General features: G+C 46.9%; 2 protein-coding genes across 2 annotated transcripts; one reads left to right on the top strand and one right to left on the bottom strand.

Annotated features, from left to right (window-relative positions):
* Positions 1–3,379: 3,379 nt before the first annotated feature.
* On the bottom strand, positions 3,380–13,042 carry LOC123751012 (proton-coupled folate transporter). The gene is made up of 7 exons (XM_069324523.1): positions 12,238–13,042; positions 11,423–11,575; positions 9,445–10,027; positions 6,680–6,775; positions 6,304–6,534; positions 5,645–5,801; positions 3,380–5,019 (listed from the first exon to the last, which is right to left on the bottom strand). Exons 1-7 carry the CDS (start codon positions 12,385–12,387, stop codon positions 4,548–4,550), a joined length of 1,842 nt encoding a protein of 613 aa, XP_069180624.1. The 5' UTR covers positions 12,388–13,042; the 3' UTR covers positions 3,380–4,547.
* A 1,741-nt stretch (positions 13,043–14,783) lies between these two features.
* Positions 14,784–21,743, top strand: LOC123770875 (solute carrier family 46 member 2). The gene is made up of 7 exons (XM_069324522.1): positions 14,784–15,103; positions 17,264–17,416; positions 18,123–18,705; positions 18,883–18,978; positions 19,124–19,354; positions 19,862–20,018; positions 20,568–21,743. The coding sequence occupies exons 1-7, from the start codon at positions 14,954–14,956 to the stop codon at positions 21,559–21,561; spliced, it is 2,364 nt and encodes a 787-aa protein (XP_069180623.1). The 5' UTR covers positions 14,784–14,953; the 3' UTR covers positions 21,562–21,743.
* The last annotated feature ends 923 nt before the right edge of the window (positions 21,744–22,666 follow it).

Raw genomic sequence — 22,666 nt, 5'->3', positions numbered from 1 at the left:
TCACGAGGCAATTACACAAGTACTTACGAACGTATACATCTTTTCTCAAAATTTGACGGCTTTGGTTACATTTATTAAACAGTTTACAAGCATAAAAACTTCCCAATCAACTGTTGTTTTTGTTTTAAACAACCTCTTGGTGCTTCGGAGCTCATTAACTGTTTAATAATTCTAAACAAAGCCGCCAAACATTGAAAAAAGATGTACAGGTTTGTAAGTGATTGCGTAACTGCTTCGTGAATCTGGCCCTTGCTTTATTAAAAAAAAACAGCGCCATCTGTTGCACGTAAGAACATCAAACGCTATACTAAATATGTGACTATTCCATTTCAATGTTTCCGATTTCATTGATAAATTGAATTTTCTTAGATTTCGACTTATTTTCATTTTGATTTAATTATTTTGTGTGACATTGTGTTGTAATTGAGCTGTGTTGTTTACCATACCGTTCATTTTGTGAGTATATTTTATTTTTGTATTTTTTCATTGCTTTCATTTCGTTTTTTTACTGTTTTTCTTATATATCAGTGATGGGAACATCAGACCATTTGATGTTACCAATTTTCTGATGGGAACATCAGATCATTTAGGAATGCATCGGACGAGGGAGTGGGGAATGGTGGGGAGGACGAGGGGACGGGAGTAGGGGACGGTGGAGAGGACGAGGGGACAGGAGTGAGGGATGGTGGGGAGGACGAGGGGACGGGGGAGTGAGGGATGGTGGGGTGGACGAGGGGACGGGGGAGTGAGGGATGGTGGGGTGGACGAGGGGACGGGGGAGTGAGGGATGGTGGGGTGGACGAGGGGACGGGGGAGTGAGGGATGGTGGGGAGGACGAGGGGACGGGGGAGTTAGGGATGGTGGGGTGGACGAGGGGACGGGGGAGTGAGGGATGGTGGGGAGGACGAGGGGACGGGGGAGTGAGGGATGGTGGGGAGGACGAGGGGACGGGGGAGGTGGGGATGGTGGGAATGAGGGGACAGGGGGATGGAGAATGGTGGAAAGAAAAGGGCAACAGAGGAGTGAGGGATGGTGAGGAGGTCGACGGGATGGGGGAAATGAGGAATGGTTGGGAGGATGAGGGTGCGGTGGAGGGGGGAGGGGAAAATGGTGGGGAGGACGAGGGGACGGGAAGGTTGCTGTGGCTCAGCAACGCTCCACAGCAACGCGTGGCCGGGTACAGCTAGTCTATATAAATAACATTGTAATTGTTCGTTTGTTCAAAATCGCTAATCTCCGAAAGTTCTTTGCCGATTGCTTTGAAATTTTCACACAATGTTCCATGCACATCCGAGTTTTTTTTGTTATATATACATACTATATAGCTGCCACGTCTGCGACGGGAAAAACAAGTTTTTTTTGTTTAAAAACTGGGTTTTTCACGCGAGGGGAAATCTTCGAAACCTCTACCGATTGGAAAAACAGGACAATAGAAAAGAAATACACTAGGTTTTAATTCAGACGTTACAGTGGTCTTAAACAATAAGCAAATTAATGAGCAGAAATTACACAAGAAGTGTCAAAAATCAATAACATCCCAAGAATTTATACATTTGAATAAGATTGAGCAAGAAACTTGTAAACAACTAATTAGCGTTGCAAATAAAAGATTGAATTGTTCTCCTCTGGGCTCCTTCCGTTAGTATGAATACCATAGAAAATGGTAAGATCATGTCTGAAGGGACAAACAGTCTTAATAGTGACGTTACTTTGAGCGAAAGATTGATTCATGGCTCAGAAACCACAGAGGCTGGACCTTAAGCCTTAAGGAACCATGACACGTTCGATCCTCTGGTGTTCTGTTAGGTAAGACTCATCTTATGTCTCATGACTCATGAGACACAGAGACTCATCTTGTCTCTGTGAGCACAAACACGATATCTAAAGTGTTATATTTTCCCAGAGTTTGCAGACGATGAGTCACGATAGCGAGGCTTAAGATATAATGACCAAACCTCACATATGAAGATGAGACGACGTACGACGATTCGGTCCGTCGTGGCCCATCATCAAGTCAAGAGACGACTTGATAATGATCCACGACGGACCGAAACGTCGTCGCGTCTCCATCTTCTGAGTTGTGGTTTGGTCACCAGTCTTAAAGAATGAAACAAAACTCCTAGGACAAATGTTAGCAAATGACCTGTTCAACGTTGAAAATTAAAAACGTTGATCACACGTTAACTAACGTTGATCAAACACTACAAACGTTAGCAAATGTTAATTAAATTTTCCATAACCGTTGTCAACCCTGACGTGCCCAGGGCATTGGCCACACAGGATCGCAGATCACAGGGTACTGGACCTCTCAAGTATTAAACAGGACCCACAAATGTTGTTATGGGTAATCACAGGACTTCCTCTATGGGTCACGGGAGACATCTCCCGTCACGCAGGGTGCAGTCGCACCTCCACAGATCTCCAGTATCAGCTAATGGTACTGGTAATGGCTCAAAAGGGCCACCACTTACGGGCTGTTCATGCCCGTGCCACCTTTTGGGTGGCTTAATCTTCATCAATCAATCAATCTCTATGGGTAATATGTCTCTGAGTGTTCTGTGTTTCACTCAGCTATTATGGCTTGTAGTTCCACAAAGGAAATTTGATGAAATGAATCGCTTTAATAATTAAAAATGTTAACAGCGAGTAAAAGTTTGGCATTGTAACAAATTTCCTATCTCTAGGAGACATATATATTCCTATATCTCGCTATCTCTGTTTATATGTCACTCTATCTATCTATCTTTATTTATATATCCATCTCTATTTATCTATCTATCTATAACTTTATATCTCTGTATGTTTTCCGATCTATCTATCTATTCCCCTCCACCTTTCCCTTATGTTTACAACTTTTCACCCTGTCTTCAGTCCCCTCATCATCATCGGCGATGGTCTTCCCCTCTTTGTGTTGAAACTTTTCCTCCCCTTACCCTCTCCTCGCCCCTTTTCCACTTCTCACAAAAATATTATTGTAAAGAGCACTGAAACAACTGTATGGATATCGTGGATATTATCATGATTACTAAAACTCTATGGAAATCACACAGTGTATTTCAGCCTTGATTCCTTGAAAATCTTTTTTTTTTTTTTTTCATGGAGTCAAGTTTGAAAGGGAGGAGGGGAGGGGTATCTATAATTGCTAATATTTCTTAAAGCGTTTAGATCGGGCCTACCCCGACCAGCCTATGTCCGTTCCGTACCCAAGACTCTTCCCCCTGCAAATTTGGATGACGCCAAACGTCTGACCTCGAACTTTGGCCACACAAACAGACAGACACATTCGCTCTCTCTCTCTTATATGTATAGATGCAAGCGTTCATTAAACCTCACAAAGGTACAATATTTACATTTGGAATATTTCAATAAAATAATGAGATATGTTTAAGATATATTTAATAATGTCGGCCTCACAGAGGCCAGCTTAGTGTAGGTGTTAGTGGGCGAGGTATTTATGATGAGTTATTGGTCCTTGAGGCCTCGTTATCCAAGGTGGTCTCTACTAGTGGTCTCTGACTCAGTGATCTGATCGTCACTCATCCTGTTGGTGTAGCAGCCAGTGGTCTCTGACTCAGTGACCTGATCGTCACTCATCCTGCTGGTGTAGCATCCAGTGGTCTCTGACTCAGTGATCTGATCGTCACTCATCCTGTTGGTGTAGCAGCCAGTGGTCTCTGACTCAGTGATCTGATCGTCACTCATCCTGTTGGTGTAGCAGCCAGTGGTCTCTGACTCAGTGACCTGATCGTCACTCATCCTGCTGGTGTAGCAGCCAGTGGTCTCTGACGCAGTGATCTGATCGTCACTCATCCTGCTGGCGTAGCAGCCAGTGGTCTCTGACTCAGTGATCTGATCGTAACTCATCCTGCTGGTGTAGCAGCCAGTGGTCTCTGACGCAGTGACCTGATCGTCACTCATCCTGCTGGCGTAGCAGCCAGTGGTCTCTGACTCAGTGACCTGATCGTCACTCATCCTGTTGGTGTAGCAGCCAGTGGTCTCTGACTCAGTGACCTGATCGTCACTCATCCTGTTGGTGTAGCAGCCAGTGGTCTCTGACTCAGTGATCTGATCGTAACTCATCCTGCTGGCGTAGCAGCCAGTGGTCTCTGACGCAGTGATCTGATCGTCACTCATCCTGCTGGCGTAGCAGCCAGTGGTCTCTGACGCAGTGATCTGATCGTCACTGATCCTGCTGGTGTAGCAGCCAGTGGTCTCTAACGCAGTGATCTGATAGTCACTCATCCTGCTGGTGTAGCAGCCAGTGGTCTCTGACGCAGTGATCTGATCGTCACTCATCCTGCTGGCGTAGCAGTGAGTGGCCTCTGACGCAGCGATCTGATAGTCACTCATCCTGCTGGCACAGCATCCGGTTCTCTGATGTTCCATCCCAGCCTCCAGGCTCCTCGGCCTCTTGGCTCTCACAGTAGCCGGACTGTTCTGGTCTGAGGCAAAAGTTGAGTTAAGATTCTGACAATGTTTGCCAAGAACACTGACTCCTGTTGCCCCTGAGGTCAAGCTTACAGTAGCAGTTTTTTTGTAAAGATTCCTCAGAAGTTTTTGGTTCTGCCTTGAGGTAAGGAACTCAATCTTGAAAGTTTTCCTTTCGGCTTTCGCTTCATACCAGTCGACTGGTCAGTTAGGGGCAAATCTATTTTTTTTTGGGTGACGCGAACTCTTGCCGGACCGCTGAGCGTTCGAGTAACAGCCTTTTGGATGCCTGAAAACTGCTTGGTGGTCGACGTATCCTGTGATTTTGGTGAATCACCTTCATTTCCAGATCTACTTAGAGTTCGGGCGAGGGATTTAATGGCGCCAGAGAGCTGGCTGGGAGCCGAAGAGTCGTGGCGTTTTTGGGTGACGCGAACTCCTCCGGGACCGCTGAGAGTCCGAGCGATGGACTTGAGGGTGACAGCTGACCGTTGCTTCAGGAAGCCATAGATGCCTTCGTCAGTAGTCTTGGCTCCCGCCTCCAGGTCAGTAGCGCTATATGATGATGACTGAGATATCACTTGCAACAGTCTGAATGTGGGAAGAAACACAAGCTTTATATAAACATCATAACTCCTCCTACATTGTATAAACACCATAACTCCTCCTACATTATAAAGACCATAACTCCTCCTACAATATATAAACACAACACCACCTAATATATAAACCCAATGCCACCTACAATATAAACACAACACCAAATATAATATATAAACTCAATAACTACAAAATTATGGAAAAGTTTTAACTTTGAAAATAATTTAATTAGATCAAAGTGTTCAAAGACTATTTAATTATGAGAAAATCAAACTGAAAGTTGACTATGGAAATCGCCTCAAATCGTTGACTACAATGCAAGTGACAATAAAGATCGACTTAGACAAAAGTAACGTCGATAGTGACTTACTCGACAGTGAAAACAATATTGACTTCCATGAAAGTGACAAAAAGGTTTACATACTCGACAGTGACAATAAAGGTTTACATACTCGACAGTGACAATAAAGGTTTACATACTCGAGAGTGACAATAAAGGTTTACATACTCGACAGTGACAAAAAGGTTTACATACTCGACAGTGACAACAATATTGACTTACATGAAAGTGACAAAAAGGTTTACATACTCGACAGTGACAACAATATTGACTTACATGAAAGTGACCATGATGATGACGTTGAGACTGGCAGCAAAGAAGAACTGGGCAGCGGGGAACGTGTCGACAGTGTTGTAGTAGAGAGGAGAGTAGACGGCGTAGCCCATCATGGGCATCAGTCCGTTGAGGGCCGCCATCACCGCGTTGATGCGACCTGATCAACATCAATCATCAATCACCAGTTGGGATGTAAAATGGATAAAAATGATGACCCAAAATAAATGCATATATAAACTGACTACATCTTTAGCACAGTAGTCTACGTCCACGACAAACAATGGAGTGGACCGGGATCTATCCCACGACACGGTCGCAACAGTTTGCTATGTTTCCTTCCACCTCATGCCTATGTTCACCTAACAGATAAATGCGTAAAGAAGAGTTAGTCAACTGTCGTGGGTTGCATCTTGGAGAACGTCAGTAGTAAGAGTTTGATAAGCCTGAACACAGGCTTTACTGTTCCTGAGAATATGAATTAAAACTCCCCGGCAAGAGTTATGTTTACGATATAAACGTTGATATAATATGTAAATAAACATTAATAATTTACTAAGAAGTATATTTATACATGGATGTTACTGGCACATATAAATAGACTGTAAGGCGGGCAAGTGTGGCGGAGTAATACACGGAAGAAGGCAGGTCAGTTGCCTCACCTTTCTCCTTGCTGCCGACCAGTTTGGTGGACATGGACTTGAAGGAGATGACCATTGCATTAGAGATAAGACCAGCCGGGGGCCCCAGCCACATGAGGAAGGCTTGAGGGGGCCCGCTGACCAGCCCATAACACACGTACTCTCCGATCATAGACAGCGTCCCCACCACCACCAGGGAAGCGTCAGTGAACGACAGCAGCCGCGTCAGGAACGGCACCAGGAACAGCGAACCTGGAGGTGGCCCGAACCTCAGGTTAGATAAGGAACAGCAGGTATGTGAATGATAAGGAACCTTATCATTCACTTATCTCTAACTTGACACAATTATATATATGATGGGAGCATATAAGAGACAGGTCAGTAGTGGAAGACTTACCAAGAGCAGCCAGCAGGTTGCGGTAAGTGATCCAGTAGCCGTAGTAAGTAGCGTCCCAGTGAAGGGCCCGACGCACAAACATGTACATGAAGAACCCTGAAACACAATGTAAGTCATCACCACTTTGTCACGCCTCATACGTTACCACACCGCACACTTTGTCACGCCACACACCTTGTCACACCACACACTTTGTCACGCCACACACTTTGTCACGCAACACACTTTGTCATGCAAAGCACCTTGTCAAGCCACACACTTTCTCACGCCTCAAACTTTGTCATGCCTCAAACTTTGTCATGCCTCACACTTTGTCATGCCTCATACTTTGTCATGTCTCACACTTTGTCATGCCTCATACTTTGTCATGCCTCACACTTTGTCATGCCTCACACTTTGTCATGCCTCACACTTTGTCATGCCTCACACTTTGTCATGCCTCATACTTTGTCATGCCTCACACTTTGTCATGCCTCATACTTTGTCATGCCTCATACTTTGTCATGTCTCACACTTTGTCATGCCTCATACTTTGTCATGCCTCACACTTTGTCACGCCTCACACTTTGTCATGCCTCAAACTTTGTCATGCCTCAAACTTTGTCATGCCTCAAACTTTGTCATGCCTCAAACTTTGTCATGCCTCAAACTTTGTCATGCCTCATACTTTGTCACGCTACACACTTTGTCATGCCTCATACTTTGTCACGCTACACACTTTGTCATGCCTCACACTTTGTCACGCCTCAAACTTTGTCCTGCCACACACTTTGTCATGCCTCAAACTTTGTCACGCCTCAAACTTTGTCCCGCCACACACTTTGTCATGCCTCAAACTTTGTCCTGCTACACACTTTGTTATGACTCAAACTTTGTCACGCCTCAAACATTGTCATGCCTCAAACTTTGTCATGCCTCAAACTTCATCATGCCACACACTATGTCACGCATCAAACTTTGTCATGCCTCACACTTTGTCCTGCTACACACTTTGTCACGCCACACACTTTGTTATGACTCAAACTTTGTCACGCCACACACTTTGTCATGCCTCAAACTTTGTCATGCCTCAAACTTTGTCATGCCTCAAACTTTGTCATGCCTCAAACTTTGTCATGCCTCATACTTTGTCACGCTACACACTTTGTCATGCCTCACACTTTGTCATGCCTCACACTTTGTCCCGCCACACAGTTTGTCATGCCAAACACTTTGTTATGCCTCAAACTTTGTCACGTCACACACTTTGTCATGCCTCAAACTTTGTCATGCCTGAAACTTTGTCACGCCTCACAGTTTGTCGTGCCTCAAGCTTTCTCACCACCTCAAACTTTGTCACGCCACACTCTTTGTCATGCCTCAAATTTGTCGCCACACACTTTTTCACGCCTCACAGTTTGTCACGACATCCTTTGTCATGCAATAACTTTGTCACAACATACAAACTGCCTCGACACACTTTGTCAAGCATCACGCTTTGTCATTCTACACACTTTGTCACGCCACACACTTTGTCACGCCACACACCTTGTCACGCCTCACACCTTGTCACGCCACACACCTTGTCACGCCACACACCTTGTCACGCCACACACCTTGTCACGCCACACACCTTGTCACGCCACACACCTTGTCACGCCACACACCTTGTCACGCCTCACACCTTGTCACGCCACACACTTTGTCACGCCACACACTTTGTCACGCCGCACACCTTGTCACGCCTCACACCTTGTCACGCCACACACCTTGTCACGCCACACACCTTGTCACGCCGCACACTTTGTCACGCCACACACCTTGTCACGCCGCACACTTTGTCACGCCACACACCTTGTCACGCCACACACCTTGTCACGCCACACACCTTGTCATGCCACACACTTTGTCACGCCACACACCTTGTCACGCCACACACTTTGTCACGCCACACACCTTGTCACGCCACACACCTTGTCCCGCCACACACCTTGTCACGCCACACACCTTGTCACGCCACACACTTTGTCACGCCACACACCTTGTCACGCCACACACCTTGTCACGCCACACACCTTGTCCCGCCACACACTTTGTCACGCCACACACCTTGTCACGCCACACACCTTGTCACGCCACACACTTTGTCACGCCACACACCTTGTCACGCCACACACTTTGTCACGCCACACACCTTGTCACGCCACACACCTTGTCACGCCACACACCTTGTCACGCCACACACTTTGTCACGCCACACACCTTGTCACGCCACACACCTTGTCACGCCACACACCTTGTCACGCCACACACCTTGTCACGCCACACACCTTGTCACGCCACACACCTTGTCACGCCGCACACTTTGTCACGCCACACACCTTGTCACGCCACACACCTTGTCACGCCACACACCTTGTCACGCCACACACCTTGTCACGCCACACACCTTGTCACGCCACACACCTTGTCACGCCACACACCTTGTCACGCCACACACCTTGTCACGCCACACACCTTGTCACGCCACACACCTTGTCACGCCGCACACCTTGTCACGCCACACACTTTGTCACGCCACACACCTTGTCACGCCACACACCTTGTCACGCCACACACCTTGTCACGCCACACACCTTGTCACGCCACACACCTTGTCACGCCACACACCACTTTCTATACCACAAACAAATCAACGCAACTTGGGATTGATGTCTCCTCACATTCTGAGAAAAGTATCAATTTGATTCCTGCAAGAGTTAAAATGAAATATAAAATGCACTTGCCTCTGGCCATGCGTCGGATCATGTTGGCAGCCATCACAGCCATGAGGACAATCCTGTCGTTGCCTTCACGCTTCTTGAACGCTGTCTTGAAGGACTCCACAACGCGCCTCCAGTTGAAGAAGTCCACCACCATAGTTGTGACTGTCACGTCCTTCGCCTGTAAGCTGGACGCGTCCTTGATGGAGCCTTGAGCTTGAAGCTCCTTCTTGGCGAAGGGTCCGTGACTCTCCTTGATGAAGACCACGACGTAAAGAGCTGTGAGGAAGTAGGCAATCAGGACGAGGCCCAGAGCCAAGTCATAGCCGCTGTATTTGATGATCAGAGCGCCAATCAGAGTGCCAATAGGACCACCCAAGAACCACACAGAGTTGGCAGTGCTGATGCGAGACGTGCGCTGAGCTTCCTTGCTGATGTCACTGATGTAGCTGATGGTAGAGGACAGGAGGCCGGCATTAGCGCCTCCCAAGGCCTCGAGGAACGTTACAAAGTAGATCACCTCCACCGGCCAGCTGGTCTGCCAGTTGGCCAGCAGGTAGCCCCCAGCGTACAGCACGTGACCCGCCAGCGTCATTAATATTGGAATCTGTCAGAAACATCAGAGTAAGAAGTCCACCTCTGAGGCTCCTAGCAACATGGGCATGTGCCTCTCAAAATTGATCAAACAAGCTATTATAAATGTTTTTATTTTGAGTATATAAATAATGTTAATAAATTTCCCTTAATTATGATACAACAGAATTATACGTCTTTGTGAAACTTAATACAAATAGATCTCATGAATATATTAGTTGTAAACGATTGTTTAAGGCTTTGATAACAGCCAATCAGTGAGGTGCTTGACCTGACAATTTTCGAGGTTTTCGACTTCACAATCAGCGAGGGGGGGAGGGGCCTCGGCTCCTGTGCCCAGTGGCGGGGTGGATGCCGCGCCTGCATCCCCTGCGGTTCCCCCTCCTTCGTTGCCCCGGTCTGGGGGAAGCCTTGTCCCAGCAGCCGGGGTCGTGTCCAGTAAGGGTCGGGTGTTCGGCCCTTATCGGGATGCCAGGATGCTTCCGATCCCGTGGTGCTCGTCCACTGTCTGGGTGTCGCGGGTGAAGGAGTTGGTTTATAGGGTGCCGGATAGGACCCTTGGACCTTCCGTCCAAACGGTAAAATAGGTACCTGGGGGTTAGTCAGCTGACACGGGCTGCTTCCTGGGGGTGGTGGCCTGGTCGAGGACCGGGCCACGGGGACACTAAAAGCCCCGAAATCATATCAAGATAGATCTCATCTCAAGATATAGGATGTCTCACCCAAAGGCGCCGCCTGGTGGCCGGGTGTCTTTTGACACGTTGATGATTTGGGAAGCTTACTGCTTGCGTTTTCTGATATACAAGTTTCCACGAAAAATTTAGTAGACGTCTTGCGCACAACAGTACGCCATGGATCAGCTGCCGCCATAAACTCGACATCCCGCCCTACCGTGTGGCAAGTCTCACTCTACCAACTACTTCTGTTTTAGTCGCCGCTCCTCTCCCTACGGCACGACGCGACTAGTGCTTTTGGCATTCTAATCCTCCTCAACGTCAACGCGTCTGTCTCCCAACATCTGTCCTGGTGCAGTCATCGAGATGGTAAACCCTTCATGCAAACTGCACCTATTCTCAAGAAGAAGATAAAAAAAAAGTAGGCATTCACAGCTGTGGAGGACATGGAGAGACATCGACCATACGTACACAGATGTGATGGAGAGAGAGGGAGAGAGGGAGAGACATCAACATGACGTCCACAGGTGTAGAGGAGAGAGAGAGAGAGACGTCAACAAGACGTCCACAGGTGTGGAGGAGACGTCAACAAGATGTTCATAGGTGTGGAGGAGAGAGAGAGAGAGACGTCAACTAGACGTCCACAGGTGTGGAGGAGAGAGAGAGAGACGTCAACAAGACGTCCACAGGTGTGGAGGAGAGAGAGGGACGTCAACTAGACGTCCAAAACTGACCTTCCGTCCATACTTGTCACTCCAGGCTCCCATGAAGAGGACAAAGACGAGAGGCAACACAGACAAGATGATGCTGTTGTAGAAGGTGAAGACTGAGAACTCTCGCTGGACGCGCACACTCTCCTCCGGATGAGCCGACAAGTTGGCGCATACCTGAGGGCATCACATGGTATTACCTCACACACCTGGGGCATCACATGGTTATATCTCACACACCTGGGGCATAACATGGTCATATATCACACACCTGGGGCATCACATGGTATTATCTTACACACCTGGGGCATAACATGGTCATATATCACACACCTGGGGCATCACATGGATATATCTCACACACCTGGGGCATCACAGTGTATTATCTCACACACCTGGGGCATCACATGGTCATATCTCACACACCTGGAGCATCACATAGTATTATCTCACACACCTGGGGCATCACATGGTCATATCTCACACACCTGGGGCATCAAATGGTATTATCTCACACACCTGGGGCATCACATGGTCATATCTCACACACCTGGGGCATCAAATGGTATTATCTCACACACCTGGGGCATCACATGGTATTATCTCACACACCTGGGGCATCACATGGTATTATCTTACACACCTGGGGCATCACATGGTATTATCTCACACACCTGGGGCATCACATGGTATTATCTTACACACCTGGGGCATCACATGGTATTATCTTACACACCTGGGGCATAACATGGTCATATCTAGTAAGTGTTTTCAATAATATTTCCAAGTCTAAAAATTTAACTGCGTTAACAAAGTCAATTTATAACGACTTTACTTACGTGTGAGGGTAATCCCAAGTTGACGGAGCATATCTTGTTCATCTGAACATTCTCGATGAAGAGGAGCATGGCCTCTTTGCACGCTCCGTCGACGAGCATGACAGGTTCCACAGTAATGGCCCTCAGTGCCGTCATTATAGTTCCGGCCATCCTGCTGTGTTGGTCTTGCTCCTCCACAGCACTCACTAGTTACTGCTGGGGCAGCTGTCTCCCTCCACCAACACTCACTAGTTACTGCTGGGTCAGCTGTCTCCCTCCACCAACACTCACTAGTTACTGCTGGGGCAGCTGTCTCCCTCCACCAACACTCACTAGTTACTGCTGGGGCAGCTGTCTCCCTCCACCAACACTCGCTAGTTACTACTGGGGCAGCTGTCTCCCTCCACCAACACTCGCTAGTTACTGCTGGGTCAGCTGTCTCCCTCCACCAACACTCGCTAGTTACTGCTGGGTCAGCTGTCTCCCTCCACCAACACTCGCTAGTTACTGCTGGGGCAGCTGTCTCCCTCCACCAACACTCGCTAGTTACTGCTGGGTCAGCTGTCTCCCTCCACCAACACTCGCTAGTTACTATTGGGGCAGCTGTCTCCCTCCACCAACACTCGCTAGTTACTGCTGGGGCAGCTGTCTCCCTCCACCAACACTCACTAGTTACTGCTGGGTCAGCTGTCTCCCTCCACCAACACTCGCTAGTTACTGCTGGGTCAGCTGTCTCCCTCCACCAACACTCACTAGCTACTGCTGGGTCAGCAGTAACAACAAGGTGATCGCTGGTCTCGCCTGTAGACCAGAGGAGTGCTGGGCTTGAAGTGCAGTTGGAGGTGCCGACCTCGTTGACTTTATAGAGGCCCCGAGAGTGATCACGTGGAGGTGCCCCTGCTCCTCCCACGTGCTGACGTGCTGACCACCACGTGCCCTAAAGGTCAACTCTAAGCTCTGATCCACAAGTTGCCAAACAACATATTTCTCATTATTTTCTTCTATTTGCTTCTAAATATTTTCTGTCTATGTTGTCCTTGATGTTTGTAAATGGATCAAATTGTGTTGTATAAATAATGACATTTAAACAATATATTTATCACCTTTGATGTTTGTGATGTTTCCTTCGGTTTAAACATTGAAAGAACTCTCTCTCCACAGGAGAGAACAGGAGTAGACACCTCTTGAATCCTGTTAATTGGCTCTAAGTTTGCCACTCTAGATCAGTGTGAGCCTTACCTGCCAGTTTTCCCTGGAACACGATCCGTCAATCAGTTTATAACAAAGTGCACAACTACTGTTAGGTGGACAGTGTCAAGGATTAGTTCCCAGTCAATCCTCCCCTGGGTTTGTCACATGGGGAGTATGTTTATCGCGTGCTCAGTGTGTGTGTGTGTGTGTGTGTGTGTACTCACCGAGTTGTGCATGCGGGGGTTGAGCTCTGGCTCTTTGGTACCACCTCTCAACTGTTAATCAACTGGTGGACAGATTCCTGAGCCGACTGGGCTCTATCTACGTGTGTGTGTGTGTGTGTGTGTGTGTGTGTGTGTGTGTGTGTGTGTGTGTGTGTGTGTGTGTGTGTGTGTGTGTATTTACTTATTATTTGTACGTGCAGGATCGAGATGTTAGCTCACACACACACACAAATACTAGGTGAACCGAGGCATGAGGCGATAGAAACTCTGACCACTTGTATCTGCCTCTACCGGGAATCGAACCCGGTAGACTATGTGACCCCGGAGCGCTGTGCACTCGCGTGCGCGGGCGTATGAGCATATATAACGAGGCAAACTACTGACCTTCCGAGAAAACAGTTCACAACAACTTTCTAACATTCAGGTCCCTACGTACTGCACGGTGAACAGAGACATAGGGTCAGAAAAGCTGACAAATTTGTTAGTCTCTGTCTAGCTGTCTGTCTCCCTGTCTAGCTCTCTTTATCTCCGTCCAGCTGTCTGTCATTCTGTCTAGTTGTATTGCTCTGTGTCTCTGTCTAGCTCTCTTTCTCTCTCTGCCTGAGTCTCTGTCACTTTATCTAGCTCTCTAGACAGAGAGCTAGCTATCCGCCAAACACACACCGAAACTACGACGTTAGTACAACGTTCGAACAAGTTTTAACACCTCCTAACCAGTTTTAACAACCAATATAGCAAGTTGTAACAACGTTCTAATACGTCATAAACACGTTAAACCAAGATGTAACAACTTTATTACAAGTTGTAACAAGCGGAAAATAGAGACAGTTTCGGTTTGTGTTTCCAGGGTATCTGCCTCCCTCTGCCTTTCTGTCTCTCTCTAGATATAATCAAATACCACAAAAACAATATTACTTAATATCAAAGGGCAAATTGAACACTAAAAAGTTGCTTCTAAGCATGACTCGTTAAGGCAAGTGAGGCAAGTACCTCGGACCTGGCACTCGGAAAATGCCTGCCAGCCTACGTCAGAGGCAGGCTGAAGGGGGCAGCGGGATCGTCCCCATTTCCCCTTCGTGGACACGGCGACGGTGTGTATATAGTCACAGGAATCGTAGCGTCGTTATCATTGATGATCCAATATTCATTTGGGCTACCTTGTCCTACGGAGGGCTGGGAGACAGCTGACCCAGCAGTAGCTAGCGAGTGTTGGTGGAGGGAGACAGCTGCCCCAGCAGTAACTAGCGAGTGTTGGTGGAGGGAGACAGCTGACCCAGCAGTAACTAGCGAGTGCTGTGGAGGAGCAAGATCAACACAGCAGGATGGCCGGAACTATAATGACGGCACTGAGGGCCATTACTGTGGAACCTGTCATGCTCGTCGACGGAGCGTGCAAAGAGGCCATGCTCCTCTTCATCGAGAATGTTCAGATGAACAAGATATGCTCCGTCAACTTGGGATTACCCTCACACGTAAGTAACGTTCTTGTCAATTGACTTTGTTAACGCAGTTTAATGTTTAGACTTGGAAATATTATCGATTCTATTAACTAGATATTGAAACTACTTTATATATATATATATATATATATATATATATATATATATATATATATATATATATATATATATATATATATATATATATATATATATATATATATATATATATATATATATTTATTTATTTATTTATTTATTTCCCCCAAAGCACTGGGCATGGGGAGAGGTGGGTACACACATAGAGTTCCCTAATAACACAAACTAAAATAAATGAAAATGGTTAGCTGGCACGTCTCACTCATAGGACCTAATATGAAAAATATTAATGGTTAGTACAATAAAAGAATCTTTTGTACTTATGTTCTTATATAAGGCACAGCAGCACACAAAGGGAAGGGTGCACACTCTATCATTAAAGAGAACAAAGGCAGAAGGTATAAGCAATAAGCTGCCTAAGCGGCAGGTATGGTGACTTGACAACACCAGACATGGATAATAAGTTCATAGGAGGAGACTCCTGGCAAGGCGTCTTCGGGCTCGGGATGCTGGCAGGAGAGCCTCTGCAATTACCAATGGGTCCTCCGACTCAACCCTCGCCCCGAACCGCTTGTTCTTCAGTAGGCGGATTGATGCAGCAAAGTCGGGAATTCCTAGTCTGCCGTCCTTCATGTAAGCATGGAAGAAGTCATTCGGGGTATCATGGGGCAGTCGAAGCCAGCCGCGAGCGCCCTGCCGCAACCGCCTGTTGAGCCGCGTCAACTCAGTCTTAAACACACGTCCGAGAACGAGCCGGTGGTTCATTTTGGGAATTAGGTGGTGTCAAAGTAGCCCCTGTTTGGGTCTGAGGGGGCCCTTGGTGATGGTGATTAGACCCTCCCCACACAGGGAACCATAGGACAAGCGTCAGCCTCTTGCCCCGGTGAATATGCCTAAGTACTTGTACTCGTCCGCCACTCTCATAGTGTCAATGTCATCGCCTCTGACATGATAGTCCCGCTGGGTGGGGACAAACCATGTCTTCCGATGCGCATCCACTAACATGTATTAACGCATGACACTTCGCAGCATTCACCTGCAGGCCAGAATTACGCAGAGTGCGACAAATAGGGTGTATCCTCAACCCACTCAGCCACGATAGGACAAAAGTCGACCAACCTGAATTCTACTCAACTCACTGGGAGGTTGTGGAAGCCCAAATTGGTGGCCAACCCAGATTTTGCGACTAGCCCTCCGACACTTTGGCCTATGGGTAATGGTATTCCCATCCTTGTTCCTCTCATTCAGATCCCAAAGAAATCACAATGGTATTATATATCAATGAGAAAATCATTTTGGGGCAATAGGGTGACTTGAACCGGCGGTCTGGTGATTCCCAGACACCTAACTCTGAGATATGGCCATGTGATGCCCCAGGTGTGTGAGATATGACCATGTGATGCCCCAGGTGTGTGAGATATGGCCATGTGATGCCCCAGGTGTGTGAGATATGGCCATGTGATGCCCCAGGTGTGTGAGATATGGCCATGTGATGCCCCAGGTGTGTGAGATATGGCCATGTTATGCCCCAGGTGTGTGAGATATGACCATGTTATGCCCCCAGGTGTGTGAGATATGACCATGTGATGCCCCAGGTGTGTGAGATATGACCATGTTATGCCCCAGGTGTGTGAGATATGACCATGTTATGCCCCCAGGTGTGTGAGATATGACCATGTGATGCCCCAGGTGTGTGAGATATGACCATGTGATGCCCCAGGTGTGTGAGATATGACCATGTTATGCCCCCAGGTGTGTGAGATATGGCCATGTGATGCCCCAGGTGTGTGAGATATGACCATGTGATGCCCCAGGTGTGTGAGATATGACCATGTGATGCCCCAGGTGTGTGAGATATGACCATGTGATGCCCCAGGTGTGTGAGATATGACCATGTTATGCCCCCAGGTGTGTGAGATATGACCATGTGATGCCCCAGGTGTGTGAGATATGACCATGGGATGCCCCAGGTGTGTGAGATATGACCATGGGATGCCCCAGGTGTGTGAGATATGACCATGTGATGCCCCAGGTGTGTGAGATATGACCATGTGATGCCCAGGTGTGTGAGGTAATACCATGTGATGCCCTCAGGTATGCGCCAACTTGTCGGCTCATCCGGAGGAGAGTGTGCGCGTCCAGCGAGAGTTCTCAGTCTTCACCTTCTACAACAGCATCATCTTGTCTGTGTTGCCTCTCGTCTTTGTCCTCTTCATGGGAGCCTGGAGTGACAAGTATGGACGGAAGGTCAGTTTTGGACGTCTAGTTGACGTCTCTCTCTCCCCTCCACACCTGTGGACGTCTTGTTGACGTCTCTCTCTCTCTCTCTCCTCCACACCTGTGGACGTCTTGTTGACGTCTCTCTCTCTCTCTCTCCTCCACACCTGTTGACGTCTAGTTGATGTCTTTCTCTCTCTCCTCTACACCTGTGAATGGTTAGTTGATGTCTGTCTCTTCTCGACACCTGTAGACGTCTAGTTAATGTATTTATCTCCTCTACAGCTGTGGACGTCAAGTTGCTATCTCTCCATCTCCTCCACAGCTGTAAATTCCTAGTTTGTCTATATTTATTAGTAATGGTTGCTTGCATTACGTATATGTGTATAAACGCTTTATTTCACACATATCTATGTATGTATAAACATTTAGAACATAATGATGATTGTCGAAGAAAATGTAATAGATGTATTGGTAGTCAAACACCTCGCTGATTGGTTGTTAAATAATCGTTTACAAATAGGTCTATTTGACCTCTATTCATGAGATCTATTTGCCTAAAGTTTCACAAAGACGTCTAACTCTGTTGTATCATAATTAAGGAAAATTTATTAACATTATTTATTTACTCAAAATAAAAACATTTATAATGGCTTGTTTGATCAATTTTGAGAGGCACATGCCCATGTTGCTAGGAGCCTCAGAGGTGGACTTCTTACTCTGATGTTTCTGACAGATTCCAATATTGATGACGCTGGCGGGTCACGTGCTGTACGCTGGGGGCTACCTGCTGGCCAACTGGCAGACCAGCTGGCCGGTGGAGGTGATCTACTTTGTAACGTTCCTCGAGGCCTTGGGAGGCGCTAATGCCGGCCTCCTGTCCTCTACCATCAGCTACATCAGTGACATCAGCAAGGAAGCTCAGCGCACGTCTCGCATCAGCACTGCCAACTCTGTGTGGTTCTTGGGTGGTCCTATTGGCACTCTGATAGGCGCTCTGATCATCAAATACAGCGGCTATGACTTGGCTCTGGGCCTAGTCCTGATTGCCTACTTCCTCACAGCTCTTTACGTCGTGGTCTTCATCAAGGAGAGTCACGGACCCTTCGCCAAGAAGGAGCTTCAAGCTCAAGGCTCCATCAAGGACGCGTCCAGCTTACAGGCGAAGGACGTGACAGTCACAACTATGGTGGTGGACTTCTTCAACTGGAGGCGCGTTGTGGAGTCCTTCAAGACAGCGTTCAAGAAGCGTGAAGGCAACGACAGGATTGTCCTCATGGCTGTGATGGCTGCCAACATGATCCGACGCATGGCCAGAGGCAAGTGCATTTTATAATTCATTTTAACTCTTGCAGGAATCAAATTGATACTTTTCTCAGAATGTGTGGAAACATCAATCCCAAGTTGCGTTGATTTGTTTGTGGTATAGAAAGTGGTGTGAGGCATGACAAAGTGTGTGGCGTGACAAAGTAGTGATGACTTACATTGTGTTTCAGGGTTCTTCATGTACATGTTTCTGCGTCGGGCCCTTCACTGGGACGCTACTTACTACGGCTACTGGATCACTTACCGCAACCTGCTGGCTGCTCTTGGTAAGTCTTCCACTACTGACCTATCTCTTATATGCTCCCATCATATATATAATTGTGTCAAGTTAGAGATAAGTGAATGATAAGGTTCCTTATCATTCACATACCTGCTGTTCCTTATCTAACCTGAGGCTGGGGCCACCTCCAGGTTCGCTGTTCCTGGTGCCGTTCCTGACGCGGCTGCTGTCGTTCACTGACGCTTCCCTGGTGGTGGTGGGGACGCTGTCTATGATCGGAGAGTACGTGTGTTATGGGCTGGTCAGCGGGCCCCCTCAAGCCTTCCTCATGTGGCTGGGGCCCCCGGCTGGTCTTATCTCTAATGCCATGGTCATCTCCTTCAAGTCCATGTCCACCAAACTGGTCGGCAGCAAGGAGAAAGGTGAGACAACTGACCTGCCTTCTTCCGTGTGTTACTCCGCCACACTTGCCCGCCTTACAGTCTATTTATATGTGCCAGTAACATCCATATATAAATATACTTCTTAGTAAATTACTTTATTAATGTTTATTTACATATTATATCAACATTTATATCGTAAACATAACTCTTGCCGGGGATTTTTAATTCATGTTCTCAGGAACAGTAAAGCCTGTGTTCAGGCTTATTAAACTCTTTCTACTGACGTTCTCCAAGATGCAACCCACGACAGTTGACTAACTCTTCTTTACGCATTTATCTGTTAGGTGAACATAGGCATGAGGTGGAAGGAAACATAGCAAACTGTTGCGACCGTGTCGTGGGATAGATCCCGGTCCACTCCATTGTTTGTCGTGGACGTAGACTACTCTGCTAAAGATGTAGTCAGTTTATATATGCATTTATTTAGGGTCATCATTTTTATCCATTTTACATCACAACTGGTGATTGATGATTGATGTTGATCAGGTCGCATCAACGCGGTGATGGCGGCCCTCAACGGTCTGATGCCCATGATGGGCTACGCCGCCTACTCTCCTCTCTACTACAACACTGTCGACACCTTCCCCGCTGCCCAGTTCTTCTTTGCTGCCAGTCTCAACGTCATCATCATGGTCACTTTCATGTAAGTCATTATTGTTGTCACTGTCGAATATGTAAACCTTTATTGTCACTGTCGAGTATGTAAACCTTTATTGTCACTGTCGAGTATGTAAACCTTTTTGTCACTTTCATGTAAGTCAATATTGTTGTCACTGTCGAGTATGTAAACCTTTATTGTCACTGTCGAATATGTAAACGTTTTTGTCACTTTCATGGAAGTCAATATTGTTGTCACTGTCGTGTAAGTCACTATCGACGTTATTTGTGTCAAAGTCAATCTTTATTGTCATTTGCATTGTAGTCAACTATTTGAGGCGATTTCCATTGTCATCTTTCAGTTTGATTTTCTCATAATTAAATAGTCTTTGAACACTTTGATCTAATTAAATTATTTTCAAAGTTAAAACTTTTTCATAATTTTGTAGTTATTGAGTTTATATATTATATTTGGTGTTGTGTTTATATATTGTAGGAGGAGTTATGGTCTTTATAATGTAGGAGGAGTTATGGTGTTTATACAATGTAGGAGTTATGATGTTTATATAAAGCTTGTGTTTCTCTCCACATTCAGACTGTTGCAAGTGATATCTCAGTCATCATCATATAGCGCTACTGACCTGGAGGCGGGAGCCAAGACTACTGACGAAGGCATCTATGGCTTCCTGAAGCAACGGTCAGCTGTCACCCTCAAGTCCATCGCTCGGACTCTCAGCGGTCCCGGAGGAGTTCGCGTCACCCAAAATCGCCACGACTCTTCGGCTCCCAGCCAGCTCTCTGGCGCCATTAAATCCCTCGCCCGAACTCTAAGTAGATCTGAAAGTGAAGGTGATTCACCAAAATCACAGGATACGTCGACCACAAAGTCGTTCTCAGGCATCCAAAAGGCTGTTACTCGAACGCTCAGCGGTCCGGCAAGAGTTCGCGTCACCCAAAAATGCTACGACTCGTCCTCAACAGACCAGTTGTCCAGCTTAAAAGAAAATTGGAAGGGAAAAGTTTCAAGCTTAAGTGTCGTACCACAAGCCCCAAAGCAATTCTCTTCTGAAATGGTTTCCGAGGCTGCCAGTGTAAGCTTGACCTCAGGGGCAACAGGAGTCAGTGTTCTAGGCAAACATTGCCAGAATCTTAACTCATCTTTTGCTTCAGACCAGAACAGTCCGGCTACTGTGAGAGATAACAGGTCTGGGAGCCTGGAGGCTCTGAAGGAGCACCAGAGAACCGGATCCTACGCCAACAAGATGAGTGACGATCAGATCACTGCGTCAGAGACCACTGGCTGCTACGCCAGCAGGATGAGTGACGATCAGATCACTGCGTCAGAGACCACTGGCTGCTACGCCAGCAGGATGAGTGACGATCAGATCACTGCGTCAGAGACCACTGGCTGCTACACCAGCAGGATGAGTGACGATCAGATCACTGCGTCAGAGACCACTGGCTGCTACGCCAGCAGGATGAGTGACGATCAGATCACTGCGTCAGAGACCACTGGCTGCTACACCAGCAGGATGAGTGACGATCAGATCACTGTGTCTGAGACCACTAGTAGAGACCACCTTGGATAACGAGGCCTCAAGGACCAATAACTCACCTAAATACCTCGCCCACTAACACCTACACTAAGCTGGCCTCTGTGAAGCCGACATTATGATGTAAATATATTTTGTAAAACAGATGTTTTTTTCTTTGAAGTTTACATAATCTAATTTTCTTACCTATGAGTGTGGCTAAGTAATGTGTCATATCACAGTACTGGGAGGCTCTGACTTTAGCTGTAATCCAAAGGCTTTGTGTAATTTCCCAAAAACTGTTTGTGTATAGGCCACCACAACACCTTACTGACCAACCAGCAAGTATACTTTAGTCCTATCAACCTCTGGAGGGTTATTAAGGCCACCACAACACCTTACTGACCACCCAGCAAGTATACTTTAGTCCTATCAACCTCTGGAGGGTTATTAAGACCACCACAACACCTTACTGACCAACCAGCAAGTATACTTTAGTCCTATCAACCTCTGGAGGGTTATTAAGACCACTACAACACCTTACTGACCAACCAGCAAGTATACTTTAGTCCTATCAACCTCTGGTGGGTCATTAAGACCACCACAACAGCTCAATTTTGTTACAATCAATTTCTTGTTTAGGGCTCCTATCCCTCAGACTAATGCTCTTACACCTTGGTTTAATTGGAAGAGGATTTCTCCAAAAGTGATCTACGTTCGAGGTGAAGAAAATATTGTACATACAGTATAGTCACCCCTTGTGTGTTGACCAGACCACACACTAGAAATTGAAGGAACGACGACGTTTCGGTCCGTCCTGGACCATTCTCAAGTCGATCGACTTGAGAATGTCCGTCCTGGACCATTCTCAATCGACTTGAGAATGGTCCAGGACGGACCGAAACGTCGTCGTCCCTTCAATTTCTAGTGTGTGGTCTGGTCAACATACTTCAGCCACGTTATTGTGACTCATCGCCTGCACCCCTTGTGTGATTTTCTTTTTAAAGTAACCTAAATATTTGGTTTTCAGGAACTATTTTTTTTTTTTTTTTTTTTTGAGATATATACAAGAGTTGTTACATTGTTGTAGAGCCACTAGTACGCGTAGCGTTTCGGGCAGGTCCCTGGAATACGATCCCCCGCCGCGAAGAATCGTTGTTAC

Source organism: Procambarus clarkii, chromosome 14 (assembly GCF_040958095.1).
Source record: "Procambarus clarkii isolate CNS0578487 chromosome 14, FALCON_Pclarkii_2.0, whole genome shotgun sequence".
Taxonomy (NCBI): Eukaryota; Metazoa; Arthropoda; class Malacostraca; order Decapoda; family Cambaridae; genus Procambarus; species Procambarus clarkii.
The sequence above is the reverse complement of the archived record's forward strand: the minus strand, read 5'-3'. Positions and strand labels throughout refer to the sequence as shown.